Source organism: Micropterus dolomieu, linkage group LG09, assembly GCF_021292245.1.
Source record: "Micropterus dolomieu isolate WLL.071019.BEF.003 ecotype Adirondacks linkage group LG09, ASM2129224v1, whole genome shotgun sequence".
Classification (NCBI taxonomy): Eukaryota; Metazoa; Chordata; class Actinopteri; order Centrarchiformes; family Centrarchidae; genus Micropterus; species Micropterus dolomieu.
In genome coordinates, this window is record NC_060158.1 from 15,993,095 (window position 1) to 16,005,069 (window position 11,975).

At 38.2% G+C, this 11,975-nt stretch overlaps 2 protein-coding genes across 3 annotated transcripts; both read left to right on the forward strand.

The window, feature by feature from the left end:
- Positions 1-1,042: 1,042 nt before the first annotated feature.
- On the forward strand, positions 1,043-4,966 carry snrpd1 (small nuclear ribonucleoprotein D1 polypeptide). 2 transcript variants are annotated; one of them, XM_046057729.1, is made up of 4 exons: positions 1,043-1,196; positions 1,839-1,915; positions 3,260-3,451; positions 4,734-4,966. In XM_046057729.1, exons 1-4 carry the CDS (start codon positions 1,183-1,185, stop codon positions 4,808-4,810), a joined length of 360 nt encoding a protein of 119 aa, XP_045913685.1. In that variant the 5' UTR covers positions 1,043-1,182; the 3' UTR covers positions 4,811-4,966. The 2 variants fall into 2 exon arrangements, with proteins under 2 accessions (XP_045913685.1, XP_045913686.1); XM_046057730.1 differs by lacking the exon at positions 1,043-1,196 and adding an exon at positions 1,373-1,504.
- A 3,938-nt stretch (positions 4,967-8,904) lies between these two features.
- Positions 8,905-11,975, forward strand: ggcta (gamma-glutamylcyclotransferase a). Its single transcript, XM_046058254.1, has 4 exons — positions 8,905-9,361; positions 10,460-10,605; positions 10,704-10,836; positions 10,969-11,975. Exons 1-4 carry the CDS (start codon positions 9,245-9,247, stop codon positions 11,092-11,094), a joined length of 522 nt encoding a protein of 173 aa, XP_045914210.1. The 5' UTR covers positions 8,905-9,244; the 3' UTR covers positions 11,095-11,975.

An 11,975-nucleotide genomic window follows, 5' to 3' on the forward strand; every position in this document is an offset into this window, starting at 1 on the left:
AACATCACCCTGTTGCTCCAGAGCAGTCCCACTACCAGTGAAAATGTACTGTTCCAACCATCACCATAGTAGTAAAAGTACTCAGTTAAACGACTCTTTAGCAACAAAGACTGGCAGCCAGTGAAAACTACAACTACACCAGCAAAGTTGTCTTATTCCAACTTTATGTCGTTGTAACGATTTATTTTTCAAACTTAGCACCTGAACTCATCCAGTGCTCCTGAAACACAGTGAAAGTGTGTTTGATAAAAATGCACACAAAATGTCTAGGGTATGGTGGAGCCACATTCAAAGTTAAATCAGTGCATTTTATTCCTTAACAGCTTATTGTTGCTGGATTATTTGTTAAAAACACACTGAAGATCTTTTCAGATTCTTTACAGCCCACGAAGTTACTTATATACATGCTTTAGACTCATAAGTAATTATACAGATATTTATTTTCAATCTGAAGTGGAATCAACTGGCATTTTTCTGCAGAAGACATTTTGACATGTCATAGTAGGAAAATCACTGTTCAGCAGCTTAGGTTTCAGGGTCCTGGTATTGTGCTTGCTGGCTTACTGGGACACTTTGATAGAACAGAGACATTGTTAATGTTAGTTTATTAGTAACACCTCTGTTTTTCCTACTGTGTTAGTCAAAATACCTGCTGTGAAAAACGTCCATAAATCAAGAACAGTGAAACAAAAACTTTCATGTTGCCTGAAACAATCTCTTGGAAACTGATACTCTTCTTGAAAAACACTGTGAAACACAATTTCTTTCATTTATTTAAAAAAAATGTTGTATCTGGTCACAAATCTGACGCTGCTGTACATTTATTGTGCAGACGTCTACTCATACTCCCCCTTTCTGAATTGTTCAATAAAGTTGAAAAATAATAATGTTTAGTTAGTTTAGTGATTAAAGTTATGGAATAACCGTATTTAATGGTTATATTTTATACAATAAGTGTAAAGGCTTGTGGTCTAAACTTTACACGTGCTAAATATGTTCGTTGCTCCACCGTTAGGCGGCGATGTTTTTATTGGTAACGTTTCCGCTTTGCTGTCGCTGATTGAGTGACGTCATATCAGCGCGACGTAAACGTAAAGCGTACAACAGCGGCCTGTGTTTTCATCTGAGCGCTGTAATTTTTTATCTTTGGTGGAGGATTTTTCTCTACAGTCCGTCACCATCATGAAACTAGTCCGGTAAGCGGTCGTGAGAAGTCACCGTTTATTGAGTGCTGTGATATGAGATGGTGAAAATAAGGCGATGCTGATGGATGGACTTAGATGTGAACGGAGGAACGGTGATGAGGCGGGAAGCGGTGAACGGAATGAATGGAGGCGGCCCCGTGTTACAATGAGCCAGGCTCTTATTAAAGCCTCAGATGAGTGCGGACATACAGGCTCTAAATTAAGTGTAGAGAAGTGGATTTAGTTGTAGTGTCACACAGGTATTATAGCAGCAATATTCGCTAACTAACTTTAACAAACGTAACGTTACCGACGTAAAGGTTAGTTTGCACACAGGCCTCGTTTGAGTTTCGCTATTCTCTGCAAAGTTCACTTCACATCAGCATTTAGCGACATTATTTAAAAAGCCGTAGACAGAGGCGTTTATATTTATTTATTGTTGCTCCCTAAATTAAATTAAATCAAAGTTTCCCTCGTCAGAGTACTTTTGTTTTGGTGCTGAAAGCTACATAGCTTAGCTAGTTAGGTAGCTAACTTCAGGCTAATCTTAACTTTAAACGATGTATAATGTTGAAGTAATGTTCGTGTGTAGTTGTGAAAGGTTAAAGGCAAAGATCTGTGTTTTCACACCGTTATTTTGTTTGATACTTGTAGGTTTTTGATGAAACTCAGCCATGAGACGGTTACCATTGAACTGAAGAATGGCACCCAGGTCCATGGCACCATCACAGGTAAGAGCCGGCTGGTGCATCAGTGAAATGTGTTGCAGCTACTTGTGTACAAGTAAACTGCAGTGAGAGATTTGTTTTTCAAAGGTGGGACATTACGACTCTAGTTAAGGGTTTTATGTGATTTATAAATTGCATCCACAGGCCTCTATATTGTGTTAGGAGTGTGTGTCACCCTGTTCTTTACCAAGCCTGTTTCTTTTAAGGTTTCTTCTATTCACTCCTTTCAGATGGCAAACACTAAAAACTGTGCCTCAAGGCCACAGTCTGGGATAAAGTAGGACAGTCAAACTGTAGAGTCTCAGAGTGCATTTATGGTTTAATTGTTCTAATTTACATATTTTACTCTTGTTACAGTCAGCTGAATGAGAATAAAACAGTATTTTGTTTGTGGATCATTGCCGCTCCTTTGTAAACGTGTGACTCCTGTGCCGAGACATCATTCCAATCACTATTTTATAATTGGCTGTATTGGTATTTTTAAATGAGTGATTAGAGAGAGAGATTGAACAATAATTGTGTTCTTGAAAGACTTAACACCCAGCTGAAAAGTAGCTCCCCTCTCTGGTTAAAAGTTTAAATCTTTTTGCAGCTCTGACTGCAGAGTGTGGTCAGAAATTTGCTTTGTTGCATTGTAACGACACAGAACAGTGATGTCACAGGGTCCTGGAGTCCACCGGTACATCACTGCAGCGAGGTGAGAAGAATCACTGGAGGTTTCTGGTGTTTCCTACAGAATGACGGTGTAACTGTGGCGCACAGCTCTCCTTATTAAATAGGCTCCTTACATGCTTGCTAATAACTTTTTTAAGCTGGGTCTCTGACATTGACAGCGTTGTTGGACGGATTTGAGCAGCTGTGTTCATGAAGGAGAGAGTGAGAGAGATGGATGAGCGAGAGGATGTGCTATGGTGCTCTGCAATCGAATACGATTTTAAATAGGCCTAGTTTAAAAAAATAAATAAAAATTCAATATGTGGCAGTCAGTGTTGATATTGTGGCGGGCCGCCACAAATAAATGAACATATGGGAAACACTGACAGGATTTTCCAGGGTGTTAAGTTACTCTTTAAGTTTACTGCCTCATCAGTCCCGGACAGACAAAAGCTCAGGTTTACCTGTCTGCACTAAACGTTTTTGAGACGTTCATATTTTCTGGTGTGAAAGTGCTGGCTTAGTGTGTATTAGAAGGTGAAACAGCAAGAAGATGCTTCAAATTTAGCCGGCTTAGTATGGACATGATGATGATTATTATTACTCTCTAGTCTCTTGCAGTTAGTGTATGTTGGCTTGCCTGTGTTCATTTTATTGCGTTTCATCCATCTTTACCTTATTTTCCCATTTTAGGTGTTGATGTGAGCATGAACACCCACCTGAAGGCAGTGAAAATGACTCTGAAAAACAGGGAGCCCACTCAGCTGGAATCACTGAGTATTCGTGGCAACAACATTCGCTACTTTATCCTTCCGGACAGCCTCCCACTTGATACCTTGCTGGTTGACATCGAGCCAAAGATCAAGTCCAAGAAGAGGGAAGCAGGTGAGGATTGTCGAAACATCATCAAGGGGTTCAGCAGAGAAAGAAACAGAATACAACACACTGGGCATGATACGAGGCTTTCTCTTGTAATGTTGGAAACTACATATTGTGCTAGTTTAGTAAAGTTTTGCGTCACCTTGCTTTGCTACAATACATTGGCACCCTGTAAATGTAATGAGCTTGAACGGTGTTGGGAGGTGAACAATAATCTGACTTTTGATTATTTACATTTTGGCTGTCATCAAATTGTCAGTATGACAAGTCCGGTTTTATACTGTAACCTTCAGTGGCTGGAATTAACCATACAATGTGTCCACGAGTTTAGTTTATAGTGGCAGTGTCTCCTTTTCCAGTTGGGCCTTCTCACAGTGATGCTATCTGAAACAACATCCGTCTCCACTTTTCTTAGGCTTTGGCTAACAATAGTGTCGATGGGTGTTTGTTTGAATCCTGTCTTGTTAGTGAAGCCTTTGGTTTTAGTTTTCTTAAGACACAAATACTAAAATGCTGTACATTTAGTTGGACCTAACCAACTATTTATGGATTTATTTGTGTTCTTGAAGATGATTCTTAAGTTACAGTAAATTGAGTTCTCAACACTAATGTAGCATTAGCTCAAAAGGTGTTTTGTCCACCCTACGTGAAAGACTAGAAACACAACTAGGATGCCATAAAGCCCAGAAGTGCAGGATAGAATACAAGACAAACATTTCTACAGCCACTAATGGGAGTGAGTTTGGTGTCCAAATGAATCATAAGTCTTGAGATTTCAAAAGGTTGGTATGTTTTTGGTGAATTAACAGTCCGTTTTTCTTGTGGGATAACTAAATGTGAGCTTTCAGTTTTCAATATCTGCATTCGACAAAAATGACCACTGACACATTTAGCTACAAGACCTCCAGTTAGCACAAAGAAACTGCTGGAAACTAGTTGTCTACTTGGTGTATTTACCACACCTTGTAAACAATTTAAATTATAATTATATTGGCCAGTGCCAATTGGCAAGTACATCATCCTGCTTGTTTCACCTAACCAAACGGTGAGTGACTGCACTGTTAAAGGTGACTGTGATGCAGGTTTTGTATGATACATAGCATGTGTCGTGCAAATCATTTCTCACTTTCATGCCTAGCAGGAATGTGTGTACTGTTTTAAACATGACTTGATTTTCAGTATAGAGGTTAACTAGTCTACATGTTGAGTGGCCCACCTGACTATGCTGATACTCAACAAACCGGTGAATGTTTGACAAATGTTGCTAACAAGTATGCGTCTTCTTCAGTGGCTGGACGGGGACGAGGCAGAGGACGAGGGCGTGGCAGAGGAAGGGGACGAGGCCGGGGCGGCCCGAGGAGATGATCACCAGGCCGTACATTTGCTGGCCACCACCCCACTGTTTGTACAGGAAGTCTTTTTTTTTTCTTTTTCTCAGAGGAAACATTTTGTGAATTTTGTTTTTGTCCAAGTTTTGTTTTTCGTTATTTTGTACATTAAAATCCTTCTGAAGAGGATAAACTTGACTCTGTGTATTATTGCAGTTTGGTAAATGGATTTGTTTTGTTTGTGTGTTGTCACTCCCTTTGTGTACATAACATTGTTTTCATTACAAGGCTGAATAAAGTCTTTGCATGGAAATGTGTATTCCTCAAGTGGTAATAAGAACGCAATTAAACAAACGGAATTTATAGTTTTGAATTTTTAAATTTTGTCCCATGGTGCACTAAAAATGGTTCAAACATAAGGCATCTGAGGTCTGTTTCACAAAAGCAGAATTTAGAAATCCAGGATAACAGAAAAAGCTTGGCTTGACCTAGTGTGGTCAGTGCATCCTGGCTTTATCAGTTTCACAAAGGCCAAACCAGGCTCAGTAGGAGCGACTATGTCAAGCCAGGTGTAAGTAATTTAGATATATGGGCATCAGCAGCTTTCTTAAAGAGACCACACGGTCAATTAGATTTATTGATGCTGAAATGGAAAAGACGTATGCAGCGTACTTTACAAACGGTGAGTAACAGCAAAAATAAAAGGTTTACAATGAAAAATGCACATCATAATAAAATAAAAGAAACACGGCTGCAGTCTTAAAATGGTGAGAAAACGGGTTGCAAACAATAGAAGATTGACTGAGTAGGTGGCTAAAGATATCACTGCTCTTAACTGAAACGGTCATAATTATGTTACCATTCATGGCAATGTTGTGTCATACCTTAAAAGTGAGAAGGGGATGTTAATGTCACTCAGCCAATGTATTAATTACAACCACTTAATATACTATTCAATACAATTTTATTTATATAGCTCCAATTCACAACAAAAGTTATCTCCTTGTATTATTTAGATATAGATGGATACAGAAAAAGTAACCGTTGAAAAGTGGTGGGGACATAAGGGCTCAGATTAGGGGTGTGACAATACACTTGACTATGTGATGATGCACAATTCTGTGTTCATGAGAACAAGACAAGAAAAAAAAAAAAAAAATATATATATATATATATAAAAGGAAATTACATAAAACACTATTAGAAAATAATTTATTTAAAAATTAAGACCAAAAAATAATTGACAATTATTGGAGACAAGCTAATTTATTGAACGAGTTTGGAAAATGCTGGGAATGAATGAAATATGAATTTAGAAATTTCGCTTTGTCCTTTGGGAAACAGTTTGCTAATGCAAACAAAGAAAGTGAGTCTCGGATAATTACAAATATGATAACATTATTAGAGAAAGTACATTTATCTGGAGAAGAACTGCAAGAACTGTCATCTCTACACCTTGAATTGGACAAAATATGTGAAGAAAAGGCCAGAAGTGCCTTTGTCAGATCCAGAGGAAAGTGGCTAGAACAAGCTGAAAAATGCACTAAATACTTTTTTAATCTTGAAAGTATGAACAATCTTCACTTGGTAAACTTAGAATTAGAGTGTGAAGAAACAATTTTGCAATATGTAGCCAATTTATATCAGAAGTTACATGCTACCGATTCTGAAAATGAAGGTGATACAGATATGTTTCTTAAAGACATAGAAAAAAGCATTAAGGGTATTGATGACAGTTTTAAATCAATCTGTGACCAGAAAATTACTTTGACAGGGATACAAACATGTATTGACTCTCTTAAAGAAAATAAATCTCCTGGGAATGATGGGTTGATAAGTGAATGTTATTTATTATTAAGACCATTTTTAGAGTCTGTATTTGAAGAAGGCATAGGAAAAGGAGAGCTACCACCAACCCTTCCTCAAGGTCTTATCAAATTAATCCCAAACAAAAAAAAGATAAATTAAGTATTGAGAATTAGAGGCCAATTAGTCTGGTAAATAACGATACCAAGATTTTTGCTTTGATCTTTGCAAAAACATTAAAATCAGGATTGGATAATAATATTGATGAAGAACAATCTGGATTCCTGCCTGGTAGGAATATATGCAATAACACATGGTTAATTCTAGACATTATTGATCTCAATGAATATATATTGGACAATACTTTTATTTTATTTGTTGACTTTTATAAAGCATTTGACACAATAAACCATGAATTTATGTTTAAAGTCATTAAATGCTTTGGATTTGGAAACCAGTTTCTAAATGCTGCCAAAACACTCTACCCTCACTATAAAGGGTGCAACAGCTGAGTCAAATTAGCACATGGCACGACCCCTAGATTTGATATTGATCGTGGGATAAGACATGGTTGTCCCCTCAGCCCCTTCCGGTTCCTTCGTGTCACACAAATTATGGCTGTACACATTAAAAAAGGGCAATTTCAAGGTATAGTGACCTTAAATAAAGAATTTTAATTATCTCAACTGGCAGATGATACAACTATTTTTCTGTCAAATAAAGAAGAAGTGATCAAAGCTATTAGACGTGTTGGGGATTTTTCTGTTGTTTCAGGATTACAAACTTGAACAAATCTGTCTTATTACCACTTGTGTGACCAACCAGAAGTAGACGGTATCCCTGTGAAGAACACAGTTACATACCTGGGTGCAGTCATAGATAAGAATGAGAAACTCAGTAGTAACATAAATAATAATTCAATACAATTGAACGAATAAAGAGAAGGTTCAACATGTGGTTGATGAGGGATCTTTCCCTGAACGGAAGAGTTCTACTATCTAAAGCTAAGGGAATATCCAGATCTGTCTATGTATCCTTATCACTGGAAATGCCTACTGACATATACAAAAAAATAGATAAAATCCTGTTCAATTTCATATGGAGGAATAAATGTCATTATTTAAATAAAGATATCCTATGTAACACAAAAAGAAATGGAGATCTGGAGGTTTTAAATTTCAACACTTTCAAAGTTAAATGGTTAACTAAGTTAATTAAAGAAAAAGATAATATTTGGAACACCTTCCCTAAAAATTTATTTAATTAAATGGGCAGAATTGAATTTGTATTAAAATGTGACTATAAAATCGATAAATTAATTATTATTAATTATTATAAAATTTTCATAAACAAGCTTTGCTGGCCTGGAAGTTAATTTACAAGCATAATTTTTCACCAACAAGAATATTCACTATAAAAATCAATCACTATATTATGAGACATGGGTTGCCAATGGTATTATATTAGGTAAACAGCTTGTCAATGCTGATGGCCAGTTGCTAACGTATGAGGAATTCCTCTCCGAATTCAGTTTACCAGTTACACCAAAGGAATATGCAGTGGTTTTTCAAGCTGTGCCAAGGAGTGTGCTGCAACTTCTTAGAGGTTCAGCTATTGAGGTCTCAAGGATCCAACCAATTAATAGTACATATATATATATATATTCCTTGAAGAAATTGACATTACTAAAAATAAATGTTCAAATAAAGACATCAGGAACTATATCCAGTAAAAAAGACGTTTTAGAGATTTAGTATTCTTGCACTTCTTTCTGTCAATTACATGAAGAATCAATTTGTCATTTGTTTTATAAATGTATAGACTGTAGAATTTTTTGGTTGGATGTTGAACATTATATAAAAAGGAAAACTGAACAAGCATTTCAACTTCAGGAAAAAGACATTCTTATATGTTTTAAAAGAAAAATGGACTGACTCCAAACTACACTTTGGACACTTCCTCCAAGAAATGCATCAGTATAGCACCACGATTAAAAACATTAAGAACAAGAAAGCAATCAAGACAAATTTCTTTTGGACAGTTGATATATTATTTCGAAGCCACTATACTCTTTATTTATTTTGTTACGTCCTTCTTTTGTTTTTATTTATGTATTTTTCTCTTTTTATACATGTACGATTGAGACCATAAAGTCATTATGAAAGTGTTTATTGAGGTATTAAATCAGCTTAGAAGTACGGTCATTTTCCATTATTTCTTGGAACCGGACTTCTTTTTGCAACCAGAAGAGTCGCCCCCTGCTGGCCGTTCAATAAAATGCAGGTTTGTGGGACTTCCGCATTGGATTCACGTCTCAGACCGGAAGCTTCCGGCTTGCTTGAAACGTAATTCATTTTAAAAAAAGGAAAAGAGTCGCAGTCTCTCTGTATTTCATGACTGCCTTATGTGACAGTGATAGTGGTCAAAATTAATGTCCGGCCATTGTGCTTTCACACAGAATTAGGGTACTGTTACCATTAACTCTGCCGCTAACAAGAGCTACAGTCGCTGGCAACCGAGACTTTATTCACTGACAGTTAGCTAACGTTAAATGTTGATTTAACCGCCTCTGGGAAACATTTGGCCCACCGGCGTACCTGTAAATCACCATGTTTTAGCTTATGTCTCGCCCAGCCGTCAGGGACCCACGAAGAAATATCAAAAGATGTCCGATACTGCCAATGGTCGCTTCATGTATTTCGCCTTTGGGAGCAACTTGTTGAAGGAAAGACTGCAACTGGCAAACCCATCGGCGAGATTTTGCTCCACCGGCCGGCTAAAGGTAACATGTGGTAGCTTTATTTTGTAGTTTTCCCGTATTACCAATATCACGTTCACGTCATGTGGAAAATACCAAACACCGATGCGGGGTGGTGGTGAGATACTCTTATGTTCTGTCCTAAGATTCCCGTAACGTTATGTGCTGATTGGCAAATATGACACATAAACAGCTGTTAAATATTAATTTATTGCGTTTATTAGCCTACTTGTCCGACGATATGAACGCTTTCAATGACAGTCGTTCATCTTAGGTTACATGAACGCAGCATTGACTAGCTCGCATTAAGTTAGCTTAATGCCCGTGAATGTACCACGGTGTCAATGGGGGGAAATTAAACATTAGCTGTTTGTAGGCTAATCCCGGTTACTTTATAGCTAATTGCGGTTATATCACAACGGATTATATTTCAGTTGGTTTACAGGTGGCAGTTTATTTCGGGACATCTCAAACAGCCCGGCCGTTTAAGTGACGGCGCAGCGGCAGGTGTTATGCTGAGTTCTAAATGTCCACCGAGAATTGCATGCAACTCCAAGTACGGTACTGCTAGTTAAAAACGCTATAATATTCTTTGGGGGGTTCATCAATGATGATAAATTATTCCTAGTGTATATATATTATGAACGTTTAGAGTGATAAATAATTTATTACACATAGCATTCCTTAAGAGTTTGCAAAAAATATGGGGTGATAACCGCATTTGATCAATATGCACAGCAATGTCTGTTAAAAAGGACCTTAAGAGGTGGATGCATAATTCGGCAGAAGATATGATGTCGGCTATCTGCCGAGATTTGTATGCACCTCTTTTCTCAGCATACGTGAGTGTTACCTCAAGCGATGTGCATGCAATTCTCGGTAGGCATGCAGAATTCGACATAACAGCTGTTTGTACTGAGGTCCGGCCATGCTGTGATGTCCAACAGCAAACAGGCTCACTAGGGACACTGCTGAAAACACAAACATAGCACCCCTCTTTACATCACAGTGACATAAAAGGCATTGTGTTTAAAATGCACAATGCCTCTGCACTGTAAATAGCCTTTTGTCCCATGCCCCCTAGTACCCGAATCACCGCCCCCTGTCTGTGTGTGTGCATAGGACTATGAGTTGAACTTTGGCCTGTGGGAGAAACATGTGGACAACACTTGGCACGGTGGAGTGGCCACCATTGAGTCCTGTCCTGGCGCAGAAGTGTGGGGGGTGATCTGGACTTTGAGCAAGGATAACCTCTGCAGCCTAGACAAGTGAGACACATGGACAGACACAGCTGCTGATCAGCTCAGAGGTTAAATGTTTGTCATCTGAGCCAACACGTGCGTGGTTCTTGTTTGTGTGTCCTCAGGCAGGAAGGGGTGAACCTGGGGATGTACTCTCCGCTAGAGGTTTTAGTGGAGACGGACAAAGGACTGGTTCTCTGCAGGACTTATCAGATGAACAATTTCCACGCCTGTCCTCCCTCCCCTCAGTACAAGCAGGTGTGTGCGTGTAAACACAAACACTGGTCTAAACACAACACACCTGACTCTAAGCTATAAGAGCTACACTATCCAGTAAATGATGCTGTTTTTGTGACTAAAATTTCAATGTCTCTGTGTGTTATAAATCAGGTGGTCTGTCTGGGTGCAGAGCAGAATGGACTCCCAGTGGACTACCTGAAGAGGCTGGAGGCCATTCAAACCAACAACTACTGCGGCCCCTCAATCCTTGATCAGATCAAACCAGTTATGAAGTAGCGATTTTAAGTCCAGTTGACAAAAACAACCTCACCTCTAGGTCCATTAAGTAGCTGGTCTGAGAAGGTCACGAGCACAATAGAAAACAAAATAGAGCACAGAAAAGTTGCAAGTGGGCCTTGTGTAGTGGTGGGTTACTACAACAACCAAGGTCCACTTAATAGCAGTTTCTGGAGTTTTTCCACTGTCTTCATTATTACCTTAATCATTAATATAATAGCATTTAAATGATAATGTCATGTCAAGTAATGGTGATGAAGACTGAGATTCAGTTCACAGAATGTGGAAAAAGGTAGATGGAGGACTGGATCATGAGTGAAGATTTTCTGTTAAACTATTTCTGAGGTCAAGACTGAGACTGAAACGGCTATGAAATTGAATTGGCACCACTGTATGGCCAGAAGTTAATAATGCATGCACTTAATACAAGGTAGATTTATTTGTCACATTACAACAGGTTGTAAAGTGAAATTAAGTTTGTAACCCCTTCTGCTAGCATAACATACAAGCAATTATATATAGCTAACATAAAAGCAATTCTAAAAATGGTAAACAGAAATAAACAATATTGGGGGGGTAATGAGTTTAAAGGTCTGATAGCTTGGGGGGGGGGATCTGCTTAATGATGGTACAATTATTTGGTTGGGCCCCAAGACACGCCTTGTCTTTTATTTAGAGTTGCTATTCACTTGAGTTTTTTGAGAAATGTACTGAATTTTAGAGCCATCACAACGGGAGACTAAAATGTATGTGGCATGCTGAATATTGTTTAATTCCAGTATTTCTCAGGGGAATCACTGATGAAACATCCTCACGACTTATTGCACTGCCTTTTATTATGACCATTATGTTCTATTCCAGCCAATAAAAGGGGAAAAAGA